We start from the raw sequence: 22,015 nt of genomic DNA, 5'->3' as shown, positions 1-22,015 counted from the left end.
ACTGGAACGTCCAGCTGTAGAAACTGACTGAGAAGCATGGGCTGCGTGTAAAGTTCCCCCTTGCTACCCAAGTTCTAACCGGTCGTGTCCCAGGTGTAGAAGGCACTGTTGTCCTTCCATTGGCCCCGCCTTCGCCCTAGAAGGACAATAGCCCCAGGGTTCACAGAGGACTGTGACCTTCTCAGAGCGTGGGGCGGACAGAGTTCTACATTCCCTCCACAACCCATATCCGATTTTATTGGCATCTTTTGCAATAGCGTCGTCCCTAAGCACTCTCTGAATCTTGCTTTGCGGCCATCGCTCCAGCCTAAGCTTTCCAGTAGCTGTGGTATTGGCTTGCAAACTCACAGTTCTGCAGACGTGGTTGGGATTAGTAAGGTGGACATATTTAGAAGAATGCCTGGTTTGGATTTGCTTTAGCAACTGTCTGCCGATTCATAGCCTCTGTATAGTTTCTGATGCCCTTGGGGCTCTGTGACTTTAAGGACACTTCAGGAGGTGACTTTAGGGACCAATGACTCCTCCCCTGAGAAACCTCCCCTGAGAAATCTATGGACCTGAGCTGCTTGCTGCTAGAGGGAGGCTCCTCATGGTTCTCTACCTTTAATGACTCGTATAATTTGGGAAGTTGCTAATTGATACAGGGTTGCCAACTTTAAAAAGTACTAAATCAACACATTTAAACAAACAAATCCTACCATTTTTTAAGACATCCCCCCCCTTTCTGTTTTGAAACAGCTTTTACTATATAGCTCAGACTGGTCTCCAACTTAACTCTAGCCAATAAACTCATGGTTCTTCTGGGATTATAGGCTTGTGGCACCATTACCAACTTTTCTTTCCTTTTTGTTTTTGTTCTCTAGTGTAGCCGTGGCTGTCCTAGAACTCACCCTGTAGACCAGGCTGGCCTTGAGCTCAGTGAAAGGAGAAGTGGGTGTGTGGTGCTGACAGGGATGGACACAACCACCCCTAGGTTTGGAGGGAGAGCATAGCCATAGGCAAAGACATCTGGGAGAGGCGAGAGTGAACGGGAACCTGAGCCAGGCCACGTGAGGAGAAAGAGGAGAGAGAAGGGGAGAGGAGCCACTGACCAAGAGACGGACCAGGAGGGCAAAGGGTAGACCGAAAGGGGCTGGTAAACAAAAAGTCTGGATTATATAGGAAAGAGGAGCCTAGTCCTTGGGCTGGAGAAGTTTAGGGTAGGGGGCAGGGTATGCCAGCTATATACCCTTAACAGGTAGGGACTGAACAATGCTGGGAGAACCTGGTGACCAGGTCAGTTTTGATATGTTAAATAGGTATCTTAGGTTGGCATTTATCCTGGGTTTGAGACCTTACACTCAGAGACCTGCCTGCCTCTGCCTCTTGAGTTCTGGAAGTAAAGGCGTGTGCCGCCACTCCCAGATTCCACGAGTTTTTAAAAGTGTTCTAACCAGGAGAACAACAGGATGCAAGGTCATTATGTCCATTAACTCACATTGGGTGCATTTAGACGTGTGGAAATTCATAGTTTAATATGGTTGGGGGGCTTTACACTTAGGGAAATAGGAACATCTTTCAATATAAGTAGGTATCCAAGACTAAAACACTCATGGATTACAATAATCTGATACAAGACTAAGACTGTAATGGGGAGCCTCCCCAGCCCAAGTCTCGGGGCCCACTTCCTTCTTTTCTGATGGGCAAATGTGATACAAGACCACCTATGAATCTGCTATTGCCAATTCTAAATCCCTTTTCATTAGCTGGAAGTCGAAGGTGAGTTAAGCCAAGTGCTGGCTATGATTCCAAATGTAGCGAGCATGCTGACATGCTGACGGAGTGAGGAAAGCCCAGAAGTATTGCAAAATGCACGCCGGCAAAGGGTGATCGGACCCTAGCTGGGAAGGAGCCAGGACAAGCAAATATCATTTTATAACACCCAGGTTGGGAAGCATCTTTCCTGCACAGATCTAGGAAACCGTGGGTAATAATTTCCCCTGTGGTTCAGATGACTATTTAAAAATCAGGAACGCGGGCTAAACTTAGTTGTGGGGCACCACAGGCTTGGTAGGTAAGAGTGTGGCGTCTGTGGGTTGGAAAAGAGCAGTCCTTTTCTACAGCTAGACTAGAGCTCACTGGGAGGCAGAACCTAGAGGACCTTTGGGCAGACAGCGGCCCAGAGCCTGAGAGTGGGCCTGGCCCTTAGGAAGGATCGTGCACTTTCTTTCATCGTATAACAATGAAGAAAGGAAATGAACATGAAAAATTTCAACCCCTTACTCAAGGCACACCGAGTTCCTTCTTATAAAATCTGGCATTGAATTGGCCTGAGTTTCACTTATTAAAAGCCACCCCCTCCCAGAAAAATAAACCAAAGGACATAGCAGTGGCTAAGCATAGAACTGACTGTCTCTGCAGCTTTTCCTCAAGGGTGTCAGCTGAAGTACTGTCTTCTTGTCAATGCCCTGGGCAGCTTCAGTTCTTATTCATCCAACAGAACACGGAGTAGCTGCCATGCAAACCTTCTCTATGATATGCTTGCAAACTGAATTCAAGCACATGTCAAAAAGATCATTCGCCATGATCAAATTCACCCCATTCAAAGATTCCGGGATGATTAGACATTTGCAAATCAATAAATGCAATTCATTACCGAATAGACTCAAGGGCCAGTATCCAACCGACCATCTCAAGAGACAAAGAAAAAGCTTTTGACCAAGTCCAAACATACCTGATGCTAAAAGTCTTGCAGAAACTAGAAATAGAAGGGATATGACAGAGGCTGTGGATGGCAGGCCTGTCGCCAACCAAATGGAGAAAAATTCCAATTGTTTTCACAGAAATCAGAAACGAGGCAGGTGTGTCCACTTTCCCCTTTCCTATTCACTCCATGCCTATTCAGTGCAGCACTTAAGATCCCAGTCAGAGCAGTAGGACAAGAGAAGGAAATAACAGTGCATACAAGAAAGGAAACAGTCTAACTATCCCCATTAAGCGAATCCATAAAGGCTCCACCTGAAAACTCCTACAAAGATAAACACAGCCAGCAAAGTAGTAGGGCACAAAGTTAAAACTTAAGAAAACCAGTAGCATTTCTCTATACCAACAACCGACACGTTAAAAAATAAATCAAACAAATAATCCTGCTCATAGTTACGTCAAAAGAAAAGAAATAAAAGTGCCTCATAATAAACCTACTTAAGGAAGCAAAGGCTTTACAATAAAAACCTTAAATTGCTTAAGAAAAGAACTGAAGAAAATACAAGAGGAAAACCTCTCATACTCATGGATTGGAAGCATAAATATGGACATAGTTATCCAGCCAAAAGTCTTCTATATATTCAGTGTAATTCCCATCAAAATGCCAATGTCATCTTTACAGAAACTGAAACGAATGAACAAAATCCTAAAATTCATTTGGAAGCACAGATCCCAGAGAGCGAAAGCAACCTGAGGAGGGAAAGACAAATGCTGTTCTTTTCTTATTTATAGATCTTAGACTTTATAGAGAGCCATAAATCAAGTGTCTATACTTGGTGTGAAAGTGAAAATTGAAGTTGTCTATGGAAACAAATAGGACTGCAAGAGATGGGAGGGGGAGGAAGAAGGGGAAGGGGTAAGAGGAGGATGTGCTCAAAGTACTCTAAATATTTACAGGAACGTGGCCTGGAGAAACAGTACTATGCACAGTGAATATAGGCCAATTACAAATATTTTTAACACAATTTTATTCTCAAGAAGTGCGTAAGCTACTAAATGGCATTGCCCAGCAAATGCATGTATGGTGAGTCTCTGTGTTTGTGATATTGTTTTACTTTTCCTGGAGAGATAGGAACAAATGTGGAGTCACTCCAAAGAGAGTGCCAGTGCCAGACAAAAGAAAGGATGCTGTCTTAGTTCAGCTTAGTGAACCAAGGAGTTTGTTGCTTACTCCCAGGAACATGGATGATAAAAACAGCTACACTCTACCCAACATGGTAGACCTTCTAGAAGGCATGTAGATAAAATCCCACCCTTGACTAGCTGATGTGAGATTCCCCTCTGTATGCTGTGAATACCATTGGTTAATAAAGAAACTGCTTTGGGCCTATAGCAGAGCTCTAGAAGAACAGAGCTAGGTGGGGAAAACTAAACTGAATGCTGGGAGAAAGGAGGTGGAGTCTGAGAGGAGCCATGGAGCTGCTGGAGATAGATACTGTGAACTTTACCCAGTAAGCCACAGCCTTGTGGCAATGCACAGATTAATGGAGATGGGTTAAATTAATATATAAGAGTTAGCCAATAAGAAGCTAGAGCTAATAGGCCAAGCAGTGATTTAATTAATATTGTTTCTGTGAGTTTATTTTGGGGCTAAGCCGCCAGGAACTAACTAATGGCCTCCTTCCTATAGCTATCCTTCCACTTCTTTAATGCTATAATATTCCCTCAAGACCATATGCAGCTGGGAGGAGGGGAAGGCATCATGAGAGAGTAATGGTTAGACTCTCCTCGACTCCCAGCCTCTTTCTACTAGGAAGTATCAACAGTCCCATTATCATTAGCGAAGACCTGGCTATCTCTGTATGTTCTGCTTATGCTGTGACTTAGGGCCATGGCTATTCTGTGGATTGGCAGGGCAGTCTCTCTGCAGGATGGAGCTGGAGATGGTGGTGCCATGACCAGAGGGAACAGCCATTCCCTAACATGAGAGACAAGAGGTCTCCTCGGGATATGTGTGTCAACAAGGGTGATGATGAATAGCAAATTGGAAGGTGACTTTTTCCTGAGCATTGGCCACTTAGCAGATTAAATTATGATTGAAGAATGCAAGGCAGGACTTGGCAAAGATAAAGAATCCTAGAATCTGTTGTAGAATTGCCTTTCTGTCAGTTAAGATTAGGTCCTGTAGCTCTTACCTCTCATTGGAGATGCTTTTTATTCCAGTGAAGGGTGTTCGGTGCAGAGACTTACAACTAGTCAAAATGCACAGAAAAGGTCTCTGGAATTCTCAGCCCAAACAGGACAACTAACTATATCACCACCTCCCTCAGGGGACAGGGCAATGCCAGAAGAGGAGACAGAAAGATGTAAGAGTCGAAAGTCAGGGAAGATGGCTGTAAAATAGTTTCCTCTTCTCCTCTTCTTCCTCCTCCGTTCTCTTCCACCTCCTCCTCCTTTGATTTTAAAGGCAGGTTTTCTCTGTGTAACTCTGGCTGTTCTGGAAGTCACCCTGTAGACCAGGCCAAGCTCAAACTGATATCTGACTGCCTTGTCTCCTGAGTGCTAGGATTTAAGGTGTACATCACCACACCTGGGTGAAATTGTGTCCTCTTGATAGGAAGGAGCTCTTGCACTCACAATATCACAGCATCCGTAGTTCACCTCAAGGGTGTGGCAGCTCCCCCAGCAGACGGCTCTATACTGATGTGTGGGCAGCGCTTATTGGACTCAGTGGGTTATTAGAAAAAATGGAGGTTATGAAACTGGAAGGGGGGACTAAAATATCTGAAAAACAGTTTTGGGGAATGGAGATAGATATGATCAAAATATGTTTCGTCTATGTATGACATTTTCTAAGAACAGAGAAGTAAAATCAAAAATTTTAAGAGCAAGTCATTTTCTGGTTTCCATGTAAAACCATCTTTTTATTCATGTGTTAGAATTGACTTTCTGCTCATTCAGAAAATTTGAAGAGATAATGTTAGTGTTTTATCACTTGGATGCTTTACAACTTTTTTTTTTTAAAAAAATAATCCCATCTAAGAACTGGAAGAGAAACCTTTAAAAATATTCTAATATTATTCCTCTCCAAATGAAGGTTATTGAAGAAATTAATCTAAATAAGAATAAAGGGAATGTCATTCTGTTTGGTCAGAATGGAAAGTAAGAAGAGCTGTTTCCCAGCCCCCAAGTTGATTTATAGCTCGTCAGTGGTGTGGCTTGCACCTGTCAGAGCTGCAGGTGTGTTCTGGGTGCCCTGTGTTATCTGGGGGCCCTTTCCTCACTCACATTCCACTGACATGGACTTGCAAGGGTGTGCTTTACAGGGACAGAAGGATGAGGACAAATAGAGCAACCTACAAGCCGATGACTTGTTCAGACCTTGAGTAACAGACAGATCAAAGGTCCCAGAGGCAGTCTGACCATTTCCCTCACTGCTGAGGGTTTTTGAGTTCCTGGGGGAAAGCTGGTTGGGAATTCACTCTTTAGAAAGCTTCAGGAATGGGCTAAAACCAGCTTAAAGGTAGCAAGTTGTCTTGTGTACACGAAGGCTTGGGTAAAATAAACCAATAAACATAGATAAAAATCGACTTGACTCACACCACGGGCTACTGCTTTGTAAAAGTAGACGATTTCTTTAGTTTGTATTATTTATTATTTTTGTGATTATAAATCTAGCACAAGGTTATTGTAAACACTGTGGAAAGTACAGAGAAATGTCAACCAAAAGCAGAATTGTCATCATTCAGTAATAACTACAAACATAATCCATGCAAAGATATACTTTCATAGTATTCATTCATGACTCTCATTTTGACTGTATTACTATTGAAATTTTTCTGACAAATGTTTCTCTCTCTCTTTCTTTCTCTCTCTCTCTTTCTGTCTCTCTCTCTGAAGCAGGGTCTCACAATGTAGTTCTGACGGACTTGGAACTCACTTTGTAGACCAGGCTGACCTTGAACTCAGAGATCCACTTTCCTCTGCCTCTCAAGTGCTGGGATTAAAGGAATGTGCCACCATACTGGCTCTGACAAATGTTTCTTAATGCCTCTATGGTGTTCTTTCTTACACAGAGACCACACCTTAACTCCTTTCTTCCTATGCCAGCTTATTCTATTTAAATTTTTGTAGTGTTGAGGATAGAACATGGCTTTGTGTATGCCAGGCAAGTGTTCCTTCACTGAGCTGTATTCCTAGACCCTTCTTGTGAGAAAACAAGTTTATTTTTCTTCTTTATGTTTTCTCTGTTGTAAATATTACATTTGATAAAGTGTTTTCATATTCGACAAGAATCTTCATATTTAAGTCTTTGCCCATATTCCTGTCGATTTTATACAGCCTGATTTCCAGAGACAAGACATTCTTCTGACCTGCTTCATACTGCCATTTTTTATTTTTTAGAGATGTTAGTATTGATTTTTTTCTTCATTCCGCCCTTGGGGAGAAAGTAAGTTAAATGATTGTAATAAGGTCTTGGTTTGTAGACTTTGGGCAAATTGCACTCATTTTGCAAAAAGGTCGTATGGGATTTTTTTACGAATGAATTCTGTACTCTGTGCCGGACTGAAAATAGCCACACACCTCATCCTTTGCCTCAGCCTGGATGCTCGGAGTCCACAGCCAGCTTGTGCTATGAATGGAGACTTCACAGCCCGTATTATTGGCTGAAATGGGAGTAAGTGGTGGCTGGCTAGAGAGAAGGTGGAGAGGATGGGAACTAAAGTAGGGACTTGCACTTTGCCAAGTTTACAAAGCGCTGGGCAGAGCCCAGTATGTATTCATACTCTCTGCTCATTCATCAAGCTCATGACTGGTGTGATCATAAATTATATTCGAACATGTAACTCAGTATACATACAACACAGCGTATAAAGAACTTCCAATCAGAACTTCGTGGCACGTGGCATGAGTTTTTGTGAGAATTGTCTATTAAGATGCTTTTAGGATTGCGGCAGGCCGTTTGGCTATTGTCAGGTGGTGTGTGTGTGTGTTCCTCATGCATGCCATCTGTATTCAAATGACTGGGGTGTGGGCAAGCACGTCCTACTGTGTTTAAGTGACTGTGCTTCAGCTGATGTGAGTCTTCCTGGACCTCGCTCTTAGCAACACACAGTAAGATATACTCAGTTTAGGAAAGTAAAGACTCACTTGAGGAATGAGGGGAAAGAAATAAGTACTAATGTACAGTGATTCCTAAGTGTGTCTTCTCTATTTCCCAAAAGGCTTTGTGACTTCTTACTCCTTTGTTCTGCGGCATAAGAGTCAGAGGTGCGTTGACTTCCTGGCTGTCTTCATGATCAGGTGACAGCCGCTAGAGAATTCTGACTTAAAAGCTACATTTTTCCTGCTTGGATCTTGGTGCAGGACTATATTCTGTCAATTATGTTTTAAATAAATGCTGATTGGCCAGTAGCCAGGCAGGAAGTATAAGCGGGACAACCAGACAGGAAGTATAGGTGGGGCAAGGAGAATTCTGGAAAGGAGGAAGCCCATTCCTCCCCAGTCCTGTCCAGACACAGATGAAGGAAGATGTGACCTGCCCCGCTGAAAAAGGTACCCATCCAGGTGGCTAACATATTCAAGAATAGTGGGCTAATATAAGGTATGAGTCAATAAGAAGCCTGAGCTAATGGGCCAATCAGTTTATGTAGACCTCTGTGTGATTTCTTTGGGGCTAAACGGCTGTGGGACCTGGTAGGTGGACAGAAACCAGGCAGGACAGAAAACCCCGACAACAGAATCTCATGTTAAAGATTTCTCCACAATGTACACAGGCTATTCTAGAGCTAGAGATGAAATAGTTGAAACTAGTCTTGCACAATGTTGCACCCCCCACCTACCCACTGCCCACCACGCACACTCAGGGGGCCGTCATCTAATGAGTTTATTTTCCCTACTGTATAATAAAACTGAGGACAATAGTGCATTTGTTATAGAAGCCACTCAAGTTTCTTATAAAATTGCGATTCACCAAAGAACAACCCGGTAAGGATTAGCGTGAGTCTTCCTTGGTGAGCAGCCAGGACTATAAACTACGGAAAACCAAACTTCACCGACTTCGTTTCCATCTAAACCTTGGAGATTGCTACAACAGTATATTAAGCTTTAACAAAGGCACTTGGCTTCAATCCCACTTTCCTTCTGTTAACAACTCCTTGGTCAATTTCAAACGCATGGCCTTTTGTGTCCTGTTGATTTTCTCAGGCTCTGCTGCTCTCATGCAAGTCATTTTTCTTTTCTAGCCTGCCTTTGACTTTTTCCTTTCTTCTCTTCTCTTCTCTTCTCTTCTCTTCTCTTCTCTTCTCTTCTCTTCTCTTCTCTTCTCTTCTCTTCTCTTCTCTCCTCTCCTCTCCTCTCCTCTCCTCTCCTCTCCTCTCCTCTCTTCCTCCCTCCCTCCCTCTCTCCTTCCTTCCTTTCTTTTCTTCCTCCTTTTCTTTGCACTGATCTTTGGTTTACAAAACAGAAATTACTCTCTCCTGAAATTAGAAAGTAAATAATTTTCTGTCACGTTCTCCCTTATTAAATCATCCAGGAAAACTTAGGCTCAACCTCTAGACACACTGATGAGGAGAAACCTATCATAAAAATATATGAGGAAGTTTTTGGTTTAACTTTTAATTCCCATAATTAAAAAGAGGTGAAGACTCACAGAACTCCTGTAGTCTAAACAATAAGGTGTAGAGGTAAGGGCTTGGTCGGAACACCTTGAATGGTGACTCTGCCGTGACTGTCTCTAGACTTCGGGAAAGTGATGTTAACATCTTTGGTGTTCGTTTCCTGTGCTGGCCTCGCAAGGATTATTCTGAGGATTTTTCAAGATTGGTTTATTTACAACCAGTTCAAACTTTGAAAAAACCCAAATGCAACAGCATTCACATTTCTTTATTATTCTAAATACAGTAAATCTTAGAAGTGAACCCTCGTGTGACAAAGTGAACAAGAAACTGATAGCAATTGGCTTAGGCTTATGAAAACTAAGAAGGGGCCTTTGGCCTTACGCTTTGGGGCCTCTGCTATGCTCGTCCTCTGTGAGGTCCTTGCCATCTTCAGGGCTACTACTCAAAGTAGGCTCTAATGATGTCTACTTAGTAGGCGTAATATAAAACTTCCATGGCCTCAGGTCCAAGCCCCTTCTAAAATGCTGTACTCAGGCACTGTCATTATCCATCTTTTTCCTGAGAAAAGCTTAATCCAAACATCATAGACTTTCCGGACTTCACTTCTTTTTAGGATGGGCCTCTCTGAAAACCCACAGAAGCCACCAGTCTTGATCTTTCATTTATGTGAAGTTCTGGATCCTTCCCTGGGAAGGTTCAGGGTCTCCAGACAAAGGCTGAGAGGGGAGCAAATTCTTCAGAGGCTGCTCAAACATGAAGAAGTTGTTAGCACCTCAAAGAGCCAAGATTTTAGGAAACAAAGAGCTACCTATCCTATCAGAATGAGGTATGGAAATGCATGAGAACCAAGCACAAGTTTCTATGCCAACACGTCTGCGCTGCCATGCTCATGATGACTATCCCAGGCCTCACTAGTTAACCAAACACTCCTTCAATTGAGGATCAGGGGACAGAAGCACCTAAGATGTAGCTTATTTAAAAAGGAGAATGGTGCTTTCTCAAGATTGGAAAGGAACAGCCTTCTGAAGGAGGCTTGCTAGAAGAAACAAAAGAAAAACTTTGAAATATCTTGATTACCTTTGTATATAGAGAAAGGGCTCGGATGAAAAGTTAGAAGGGTATGACAGAGATGAGATGAGATGAGATGAGATGAGATGAGATGAGATGAGATGAGATGAGATGAGATGAGTGACGGGGGCTGGTGAGATGTCTCAGCAGTTAAGGGCCTTGGCTGTTCTTTCCAAGGACCCAAGTTTGATTCCCAGCACCCACATGGCTTCTAGCAATTCTGGAACTCCAGTTCCAGGGGATCTGACACCCTCTTCTGACTTCCATGGGCAATGCACACATGCAATGCACAGGCTCTATATGCAGGGAAAACACCCATACCCATAAAATAAAAATAAATACACCTTTAAATCAAAATTATGGATGGCAAAAGTCTTGACACCATGGCACATGCCTATTATCCCAGCACTCAAGAAGCTGAGGCAGGAAGATTGGGAGTGCAATACCAGCTTGGGCTACACACGTGAGGAGACCTGGTCTCAAAATTAGCTGAAAAACACAACCTTCAACAATGGGGGAAAATATATGGCCAGAAATGCAATTGAAGAATCAAAACCCACTTTGGAGGTGGAAACACGGAGAACTGACAGCGTAGAATGTGGCATCGCTGATCTGGAGGATATTTCTCGAGAAATACAATAAAGAACATGCCGTGAGAACTGGAAAGGGAGAGCGGTCATTGAGAAAACAGAGAGACGCCAATGGATAAAGAGAGTGGGAGTCATACATGGGAGTTGGAGCATTGCTAAGAAACAGAAATAACTGATGATAACTTTAGAGAATCAAGTATGTCTCAGCTGCTTAAAAGAGAGACTGGAGCCGGGCGGTGGTAGCGCACACCTTTAATCCCAGCACTCGGGAGGCAGAGGCAGGCGGATCTCTGTGAGTTCGAGACCAGCCTGGTCTACAAGAGCTAGTTCCAGGACAGGCTCCAAAACCACAGAGAAACCCTGTCTCGGAAAAACCAAAAAAAAAAAAAAAAAAAAAAAAAAAAAAAAAAAAAAAAAAAGAGAGAGAGAGAGAGAGAGACTGGTGATTGGCAGGTTCCTATCTTTTAGGTATAATCACTGAAAGCAGTGGTTCTCAACCTTGGGGTTCCAACAGCCCTTTCACGTATATCAGATATTTATATAGCAGATACCCTGCATATCAGATATTTACATTATGACTCATAACAGTAGAAAAATTACAGTTAGGAAGTAGCAATGAAAACAATTCTATAGTTGGGGGGATCAACACGACATGAGGAACAGGTGCAGCATCAGGTAGGTTGAGGACCCCTGGCTTAAAAACACCCAAATCTAGACACATACTAGTAACATTCATTTGTGTTACAAACACACATACAGACACAAAGTGCTGCGAAGTACCCCCACCCCACACAAGTCACTGATAGAAGAGCAAACGGCAGACTGACTTCTGACCTGTGTCGGAGAGTCCCAAGCATCCGAACTATATTCAGCTGAGTTGATTTTCTTGTTTACATGATCTTGCTTTCCTGACATTCCCCAGTGTTCTTAGCACATCTCCCCTGTGTTATGAAATACAAGATTGAAAAATGTGATTCTATCTTATCCATGTGGTGATTTCCTCCCTCTATGAGGTTCTAAAGTTGCATGCCCAAGCCTATCTTGGACCCCCTCATTTCTCTGGGTTGTGCACTTTGCCTTTTAACAATCCTCTAATCTGGCAGCGGGAAGGTTGTTTGCTGCTGAGAAGAGAGGCCTCCCTCCCTATGGCTCCTTTAGCCTCATCTCTCCCACTCCTAGGGTGGTCCTCCTGTTTACCTTACCAAGGGGAATGTCTACTTTGTGGGAGCAGTGTTTGCTCAGGTGGAGAAACTCAAGACGCCAAGTCTTTGCGTTTGACTTCAAACCATGTGCCAAGTCTGTAGTTTATAAAGTATATTGGAGAATCAGAGTGGTTAGTGTTTAAAAGGATTCTGTCTTTTTGTGGGTCATTCTCTACTTACCAGGAAGGAAACTGAGGCCAACAAAGATATCACTTGTTCGTAGTCATAGATTTAGAGGGTCTGCCCAGCTCAATCCTTGGTTTCATTTTCCAGCATTTCTGTTACTCATGCTCAACCAGAAGAAGGGAGAATTCAGTACATTCACACATACACAGGTATATATGTGTGTGTATTGTACACATATACATCTATATGCTAATATATGCTAATATATTTATATATAATGCATATAAGTGTAAAAGTATATATGTACAGAGGACACATTTACATGGACTTTATCAAAGCGTATCACTATAATTTTTTTATTGTTGTTAATTTGTTACTGTACCTAATTTATAAATTAAACTTTATTATGGATATGCATTATAGGAAAAATACAGTAAGACTTGTTCTAGTTAGAGCTCTTTAGAGTGTGGCATTCTGGGATCTTAGGTAACAAAATATTCTCTTCTAAGCAAGCCAGCTTGGCTGTGGATTCTTGACATTTCCAGTAGAAACTGGTTCAAATTCAAGGGTATGAGCCCCTTCCCTCCACTTGGTGTCCTGTAGTGTTTCTGTATGATACCAAGTGCGTCAAGAACTCTTAAGTTTGGAAAAGAGAGAAGCCCCATTCTAACTACCTCCATCAAACAAAAATAACGAAGACCTAAGAAGGCAATGGTGGCCAGCTCACTTCTGGAGGCCAACGCCAACTTCACTTAGAGTAGAAACAAACACGGGCAATTCCTATCTGTTGTAGCTGTGGCCATGGGAGTGACTGGAGTTGGCTCCATGCTTACCTGTGTTGGACTTCCATCAGAAGTGGCAACGGCCGATATAAGCAAACACTGTTCAATTCTCCATATGGGGTTTCGGTTAGCATGCACTTTGCTTTTTGCCTTCTGCAACCGCGTGTTTCCAGGAAGGAGGGAAGAAATGAACAATATAGCTACTTGGCCTCCGACCTTGGTCATCACCAAGGCCACTTCTGCAAGAGGTATGGTTCTTGCTACCTACCACACAGAACTCACACTCGGGAGCCTGAAGGGTAACCGTATGCCCACTGTCCTTGGTGGAGGGTGTCCATCTCCTCCTGTATTGTGGTCTCTTCCATAGAAAGGTGGGAAAAGACAGTGCATATTTACTTAACGCTAAGCTCAAGTCCCCAAGATGTTGGCCTCCTGCTTGAATTAGCCTTGTGTTGTATGACACTCTCCTGATTAGAAATTGGTCCCATCATCGTCCAACTGGTACTGCTGAGGAACTCTCAGAGAAATTAGAACTTTATCTAAGATCACACAGCAATCAGCAAATGGCTGGGCTCTGAGTTAAAATCAAATCTGTCTGACCGGTAAGCCTAGGCTCTGTCCACCAGATGTAGTCAGAAGCTCAAGGCAACCAGATGCGAAAGACTGATAGCCTCATCTTGAGGACTCTTTATCTTGCCTCTGTGGGCTGCTGAATTGAATTTGAGGGCCTTTTGGAGGCCTCCAGCAGAATAAACGCTGGGTTTTGCAAACACAGGTCTTAATTGGATTTGACTGCCAGGACAACCGCCTCATTCACAGGTGGGCGGCCGTGCAGGGAGATTAAGTTATAGGGCTGCTGGCTTTGGCACAAAGAGGGGTCAAGCAGCCTCTGGGGGTGGCTGGCGCAAAAGCACCGGGAAGGAAGTGTGGGCAGGTGGAGGAGAAACCCTAGGGCTAAAGACAGGAGAAAAATGCAGCTGGTAAGGGGGCAGGGCCTGGAGGTCTGGGCTAGGCCAAAGGAAAAGACCTCACAATAGGTGGGCAGATGCCAAACAACACTGATTTTTAGGAGGAAGCCGGGCTTGGAAACACGTTTTCCTACCCCAAACAATTCGCAAATATCTCAGGCATCCTGACTGTTTAAAAACAAAACAAAACACCTTGCCCTACATGCAGTCCGTAGGGAATTGGTTCCAAGCTGCCTTGGGACAGTTGTCCAGGGTACAGGATAGCCTCGAGGTCCATGGGTTGCTGGTGTCTGGCTCTGTGGGAAAGTGAAGGCTGAGAATGTATCACACTGGCGGTGTAGGGTGTGGCTGGGGAGGAGAGACCCTTGGATAACTGCATCCCAGTTTATCACCTCAGAGCCTCTTTCCACAACACCCAGTCAAAGCTGGCATTTATCTCATGGTGTGACCACTGCATGGTGACAGAGATGGCCTGACAGCCAGTCAGAAGACAGCTTATGGGAATCCCTCCCACAGTGTGGCTACCAGTCTGTCAGGCTTGGCAGCAAGCACCTTTGGCCACTGAGTCCTCTCAGGTGAATGTGTGTCCCTCTGACCTTCACACCTTGAGAATGGGAGCAAATTTGAGCACAGAGCGCATTTCTTCCAGCATCCGCGCCATGCGCAGATTCCCACCAAATCAAGCATTAGCGCTCATTTCATCCCAATTTGAATCTGAATCGAGCAAACCATCTGGCAGTTTTGTGAAGAAGAGGTTGTTCCAGAAACAAGTAATATAATATTCAAGGCTCCCAAATTTACCAGAGAGTAACAGGTGTGGGCAGAGAGGGATCTGGGAAGAAATTGGTTTTGTTTGTTTGTTTGTTTTGTGTGTGTGTGGTTTTGGGAGACAGGATTTCTCTGTGTAATCCTGGCTGTCCTGAACCTTGCTTTGTAGACTAGGCTAGTATCACAAAGGCTAGAACTCACAAAGATCCATCTGCTCTTGTCTCCAGAGTGCTGGGATTAAATGTGTAAGCCACCACGCCCAGCTGTTTTTTTTATTTATTTTTTTTAAAGGGATCAGGGAAGAATGCTAAGACAGAATCTCAGAATCTTGAAATGTAGTGAAGGTTGGCCTTGAACCCTCAACCCTCATGCCTTCCTGAGTGTTGGGATTACAGGTGTGTATCACCATGCCTTGCCTTTCTGAAAAATTCCTTAATTTTTTTTTAGAAAAATTACATTTATTTATTTATGTATTTGAGTGAGAAAGAGCCTATCAGCAGACAACTTGTGAGAGCTCTTCCTACCATGTGGATCTCAGACAGGCAAGTTTGGTAGCAGGCATTTACTCAGGGAGTCTTCTGGGAATGGGGAATCTTGTGGAAAACGCCACCCCTTCTTGTTCCTGATATCCGGCATACGGTCTGTGACTGACCTTACCATTGAACTATATACTCACTATATGAGGTATTATGCCTAGCTCAGAAGTATAAGAGAGGTTTAGCATTCAGGGTGGTTAACCGGGAGATGGTTTCATGGGGAAAGTGCTTGCCACACAAGCACGAAGGCCTCCATTCAGATCTGCAGCACCATGTAGCAAGCCCCGTACGGTGGCAAGCTCCTGTAATCTGTTGCCGGCCAGCCAATCTAGCAGAAAGGCTGTTTTAAGGTTTAGTGAGGGATGCAGTTTTCAAACATAAGGTCTGAGCAATGGAGGACAGTGCCCCAGTGCTGACCTCTAGCCTCCACACACGTGTATAGGAATGCACACACATGTCTACTGCTATAGTTGGCAGCATGAACATGGCAGAGTAGGCCCTAAAAATGAGGCAGGCGAAGGCCTCCTGCAGTAGCCAACCTTTTTCAGAGAGTCAGGCAGTTTATACTCTGACGGTCAAGAAGAGTCGCCTGAGTAAAGTGTACGATCACAAAGACTAGCCACACGTGGCAAAAAGCGTGATTTTCCACAGAGGAGCACGAATAACGACAGCTGAGACAAAGCTTCCTTCCGTCTGCTATACCTGGGAGGGGCATGAAAGCACATTCCAGGAACAATCCCGTGTTTTGGAGAGATCTCAGGATTTTTGCCTTGTTTTCCTGGCGTTTTCTCACAAGCCCCCAGAATTCTCACAGGACTCCGTTCTTGGACTGAGTTCCAACACATGTGTACAACATACACAGACATTTACTGGAAGCTGTGCACAAGTTGTGTGTGAGTCCTATGCCATTCTGTGTAAAGAATTTCAGTATCTGCAGATGCTAGTACAAGAACCAATCCTCCTACAATGCCAACGGTGACTGTACCTGCTAACACCTTAAATAAAAAAAGTCATCGTAAGAACGACATCGAGGACCGTTTGGGAAGAGGGAAAAAGTTTACCTACCAGCTTTGTTCCTAGAATCTCACCAGTTTGTATCCTCTCCTGTCAGTCCAATGTTAGGTCACTAACTTCTGGCTAACCCTACCAAAATATTGGGGCAATCATCCGCAGAGACACCCACCAAGGTTTTGAGTGTTAAACCCAGCCAGATGGGTACACTCATCCTAAATGGCATTTTCTTCCTTGTCACCACAAACTGGGTACTAACAGAGATCAGCAAGCAGGATGGCGCAGAGTTTAAAAAGCCCAGCTGTGAGGCAATCAGGCAAGAGCTAGGGAGTCTGTGAGAAATGAAGGTCGGGTAGCAGGAGACAGAATGCCACACAATTGTAAAAACTCCTGCTCCCCCAAAACAGTCCAGAGTCCAAGTGATGGGAACCCACTTCAACTGAGACAGTTGTGGCAGCCAGCTTTCTGTTACTATCACACAACACCTGAGATAACCCGCTTACAAAGAGAAAGGGTGTGTGTGTCTTTTCTCACAGTTTGGAGGTTTCAGGCCATGGTCAGTTGTCTCCATTGCTTTGGGACAATAGAGCAGAGGGTTTTGCGTTAAGAGACTAATTATATAGACCAGAAAATTATGGAGAGTTTCAAGAAGTGATCAAAGATGCAAGTCTGCCATCCCAGTACAAGGGAGGCTGGACTCAGCAAGATTTCAAGTTTAAGGTGAGCCTGGGCTACATACTGAGACTGTCTCAAAAGGAAAAAAAAATCAAAGAACAACAAAAAGAACACAGGCTTGCAAGTAAATACTGACCCTCTGCTGCCTGCTCAAGTGGGCACTGTGCCAGCTGGGGGCCTCAGGAAGGCACTGCCGAGTTCCTAATAGCACATAGTGATACAATAACCGGCACCTTAAGAATTAATTTTTTTTCAATTTCAATAAAGTGGTTCACGTTACATTCTCTCTGTGGATAAAATTTCAGTTCATTTTCCTCATCTCACTAAGGATTATAACAGGCACCTGATTGCCAAGGCACATCAGAATGACCCATTTCTAGTATGATTTTTTTCCTTTTCTATTTTTTTTTTGCATGTGGTATATTTATGTGTGTGGGAGAGTGCTAGTCCACGCATGTGCATGTGGGGGCCAGAGGCAAACATCAGATCTCTTTCCGGGGTCACTTCTCCACTTTATTTTTGGAGACAGTGTCTTGCACTAAGCCAGAAGCTCACGTTCAGATGAACTGACAAGCCAGCAAACTTGTGGGAGCAACCTGTCTCCCGTTTCCCCAGCACTGGGGATAGTCATACTTGTCCATGCCTGGCTGTTAGTGGAGTCTGGAAATTGACTTCAGATCCTTACTGTCCATGGAGTCTTCTCTCTAGGCCCTGCAGCCTAAGTTGTGTTTGCATAGCCAAGTCTATTTGGTAAACACTAGAAAAACAATCCCTACATTTAAGTGGCTGCACAGGTTGGAAAATCATTTGTCAACATAGAACAAAATGCTCTGCCTTCAATATTTATGGCAGTTGACTTAAGACACAGGAGATAAAGTTAGTGATGGCCCGGAGGTAGTTGGACAGACCTCACTTACGTCACTAAGGTCACTAACGTTCAAGAGTTCCCAGGAGGCATCCCAATTCTGACTTTGACCCTGAGCCAGTTGTCCAACCATTATGGTCCTTTGTTTTCTTAACTGAAAAAGGAGAATCCTGGCCACAGGAACTCTAGCTGAGAGAAAGCCTGTGATTCATCTATAACCAATCCACCTTTATCCCCATATTTATTTGGCTGAATCAATAATTTATATGCCCCTGCAGGCTGGTTCTTCATCAAAAATTTCTTTACTTGCTCTGGCTCCTGCAGAAATAATCCCGCTCATCGCTGCCTTTTAATGACGCCATCTGAAGTCTCAAGGCTTGGAGGTCAGAGTTGATGACATCTGTGTTTTCAAAGCCCACAATTCCTAGGAAGGGACCATCAATATTCATTACATTCTGCAGCTGTCGAGATTCTTTAGTATTCTAAAAACTTCGAGCTCTCCTCCGTGCTGGGTGCCCCAAAGGAATTTGGATATACCTGCAGGTTTAGTTACTGTGTCAATTGGACCATATCCAAGGGCCGCAGCACTCTCTTCCTGCATCTTAAGTGTGCTCTGACTGAAAACTCTGATAAATGCCTAAAGAACGGACTGAACTTTTGCCCCCAATTGTTGAAGTCGACCAGCATATTTGAAAACTATAACAGTTATTAGTGCTCCTCAGTGCTCAAGCAGAGATCGGTGTTTGGACTTGGGCTGTGCATTTCCGAAGATGCCATGCTCTGGACAACTGTGGGAGGACAGGCATTAAGTCGAGGGGACCTGTCTGGATGCCACCCGTATACAAGCATCCTTCGGCACCGGTTCCCTAGCTCTGAGTGGCAGCGTGATTAGCTCTTGACTCCCTGACTTGCCTTTTGCTCAGTTCTCTCTGCTCTCATTGCCCAGCTTAGCACCTCTATCTCTCTTCCCTTCACTCTTTCAAGGCTCATCCATCTCTTGGACCAAAAAACCAATCCTTTGCTGCTGATAAGACCTCTACATCCCCCTGAAGCCCTACTACCCTATGGGAGCAGCATATAGGCTGAGGAAATAGGAGCCTGCTTTCTCCCACCCGATATGCCTTGCCGGGTCCCTCGGGAGTTCACGTCTCCATCGTCTCCTCTACTGCTACAGCCTCACACCTCTCTCTCACCATAACAGGCATTGTCATTGTCAGGCCGTTTCCCTCCCAGGCCCACCTTCCTTTCCTCTCGGCTCCTGCTGCCTTAATTTGAATTGGTTTTCCACTCCATTCTTTCCACCTTGTTGCTGATCTTGCTACCTCCACTCCGCTGTTTCTACTACCGTTATGATGAGCTTCTTCTCAAAAGACAGCCAGACCCTGTCTCCTTTGCCTGTGTCCTTCTTTGTGAAATAAAGTCTTTCATTTCCTGCCCAAGCAACTACAGCGCTCCTGTCACCTTCTATATTGACACTGGGCCCAGACAGGCTTTTTATCTGGCGGTCAGTTGTTTCCCTTTGAGGACCTATCCCCCTCCATGGCTCTTCTGGGAAGACTTCTTTAGCCCTGAAGCACATCCTTCTCCCAAAGCCAGAGTGGGTCTCGCTCCCACTTTCAAGACTCCCTTACGAGGTTTCCTGCAAGTCACCTTATGAACTCCCAGTCAGTGGCTAGGGCTGGAATTATCTGAAGGCTGACCCACTCAGAAATCTGGCACCTCGACTAGGAACGAGCACTTGACTGGTCTGGTAGAAGACGCATCTCCGTGTCTGTTTTATCCCTGTCTCCACATCATCGGAGTACTGGAAACATCCGGCTTCTTATATGGTAGCTCAGAGAGCCAGAGAGAGAGAAAATAAGAAACAGAAGGAGACAGGGAGAGGGGGGAGAAAGACAATAAGGGGGAATAGGAAGAGGGAGAGAGAGGAAGCCTATTTCCCCTCTGCCCACACCCCACAGCCATGTCCCGTTAGTTCTGCTGCACTCCACCAGACCCGGTTGTCACAGAAACCAGCCCAGGTAAAGAGAGATGACACACCCTACCTTTTGGTGGTGAGTGTCACAATAGCACCAGACTCTGGAAATACCACGAGCATTTTGGAAAATATCTGCTACATCCTTCGTCGGGAACCTGCAGCGAGATCTTGGTTATCAGCATGCTTCATGAACACACAACAAACCAAGAGACTCCTGCCCATCTTGGGCAGATTGATTCCCCAGAGGCTGGGGAAGGCCATCTAGAGTCACTGCGCGATGCCTGAGCATACACTGAGCAAATACAGAAGGTCGGCGGTTTTCCTGACTTCTCCAGTGTTAATATCGGGTTACTGGCTACTGAGAATAGAAGGAACACTTTCGAGCTCCGTGTCAAAGCTGCCATAAATAGCTCTGTGGCCTTGGCAACCTGTGGACTGCAGGTTCTACCTAGGAACCAAGACACTCTCTTACGGCAGGGCTAATTTGTGCATTGTGCTTCAGGCAAGATTCCACCATGCCGAAGGAATTACAAGAGAGAGAGCTATTGTGAACTGTGTGGCTATTAACTGGCTTTTTTTTTATTGTCTAGTTTTGTTTTCACTATGTAGATTAGACTGGCCTCTAACTCCCAGAGATCCACCTGCCCGTGCCTCCCATGTGCTGGAATTAAAGGCGCGCGTGACACCACGCCCAGCTCTTAACTGGTATTGCTTGCAGCTGTCTCTGGAAGAGTCCCATTGCTGCCATCTTCCGCCTTGGCCCCAAAGCAAAGGAAGAAGAGGTGAGGAGAGAGAAAGCAGGCAGGGGTCAGACAGAGAGAGATGAACTGACCAAGAGCTCGCTGAGTCCTGTTGTGGTCCTGTCCATCCAGCATGGGGTCTCCTGAGCAAAGTAAGGCAGATTTAATAAGCCTGTCAGCATGTGACCCCGCCATGCACCCCAGAACAGATGCTTGCTCTTTTACAGACAACAGTATTTAACTCAGGCTTACCAGGCCATAGCTTCCCACCCCAGGCAAAGAACTCCAGGGAGGTCACAATTAAATCACAATTTTTATGTTATTGCTTTGTCCTAAGTTGATATTGCCCCATCTGGTTGAAATCAAAGATGCATTTCTCCTGTTGTATAGCAGCCTAATAATAGCAACCAAAAAAATGCTGAAAGAATTAAAAAATCCACTTTGCATATAGATCTCAGTGGTTTCATCCCCTGGGGGTAGTAGGGGCAAAATGAATTCCCTTTTGAATATTAAAGTTAAACTAAATTAAGTTTAAAATTAATTTTAGGCAAATTAATATTCATTTTTAGGAGCAAATTTCCATTTTAAATTGCCTTGTGGCTTGTCTCCAGATTTTAATCTTTGGCCCGAACTCATGCCGACAGGCAGGGAAGGCGTTGTGGCACAGAGGAATGATAGCAAGCTATACGGACACCTGCCTGCCATGGAGCAGACCTCCAGCGTCTGGTTCCACTACTGCTGGCGGGAAGCCCTGTCGTCTCACTCTGGCTTATGGATTATTCAGTTCAGGCTGCTTTCCAGCAGGCCGTGCTGGAGAGGACACTGCTAATCAAATGCCAGTCCAGTGTGTGATGGCCCTTTTGTCTTATGATGCAATACATGGGGTTGGGGGCAACTCAGGCAGAGCAGGAGCTTACAGTGTATGAGACCCTCCCTGGCTTTGATCTCAGCACTGAAAGCAAGCAGGCAAGCAAGCAAGCAAGCAAACAAACCAGTATCTCCACACTGAAGACTACTTGGAGGTGAAAAAATAAAAACCCACACAATTCTAATACAACTTCTGCAAGCATTTGTATAATTGGAACCTGTTAGTATTTGTAAGAATCTTCTTCTTGGAGCACACAACAAGCGCAATTATAGTATCATACTAAAAATACGAATTTTTGCCTTACTTTTTCTGAATAAGCTTCCATGTTTGTGCAAGCAGCTAAGAGGTTAAAGACACTGCTAGAGGCTCCTGGGAGTGTTGCAGAGGCAGAAGCAGAGGTAGAGAGATGGAGGCGGAGGAATTGTAGGCTGAGCTTGTGTTTGTTATAGTAAGATGTCTGCCAGCCTATTGTATCCGCTAAGACACACAGGCACAGCGGTGTCATCCAGAGGGTGACAGGTAATGACCTGAACAGC

The 22,015-nt window shown here is 44.5% G+C and overlaps 1 protein-coding gene across 2 annotated transcripts in view; it reads right to left on the bottom strand.

Annotated features, from left to right (window-relative positions):
* The window catches only part of Ppp1r3b (protein phosphatase 1 regulatory subunit 3B), a 31,460-nt gene extending 11,307 nt beyond the window's left edge, over nt 1-20,153 (bottom strand). Inside the window, exons 1-2 of one of the 2 annotated variants that reach the window (XM_075986522.1) lie at nt 18,200-18,267; nt 11,795-11,901 (exon numbers count right to left, since the gene is read on the bottom strand). In XM_075986522.1, coding sequence (XP_075842637.1) covers nt 11,795-11,817 — 23 coding nt within the window. In that variant the 5' untranslated portion in view covers nt 11,818-11,901; nt 18,200-18,267. Of the gene's footprint in view, nt 1-11,794; nt 11,902-18,199; nt 18,268-19,938 lie in introns of those variants that run through there. The other variant, XM_075986521.1, reaches the window with a different exon arrangement.
* Between the last annotated feature and the right edge of the window lie 1,862 nt (nt 20,154-22,015).

This window comes from Microtus pennsylvanicus, chromosome 9, assembly GCF_037038515.1.
Source record: "Microtus pennsylvanicus isolate mMicPen1 chromosome 9, mMicPen1.hap1, whole genome shotgun sequence".
NCBI lineage: Eukaryota > Metazoa > Chordata > Mammalia > Rodentia > Cricetidae > Microtus > Microtus pennsylvanicus.
Note: the sequence above shows the minus strand (reverse complement) of the source record. Positions and strands in the feature narration are given on the sequence as shown.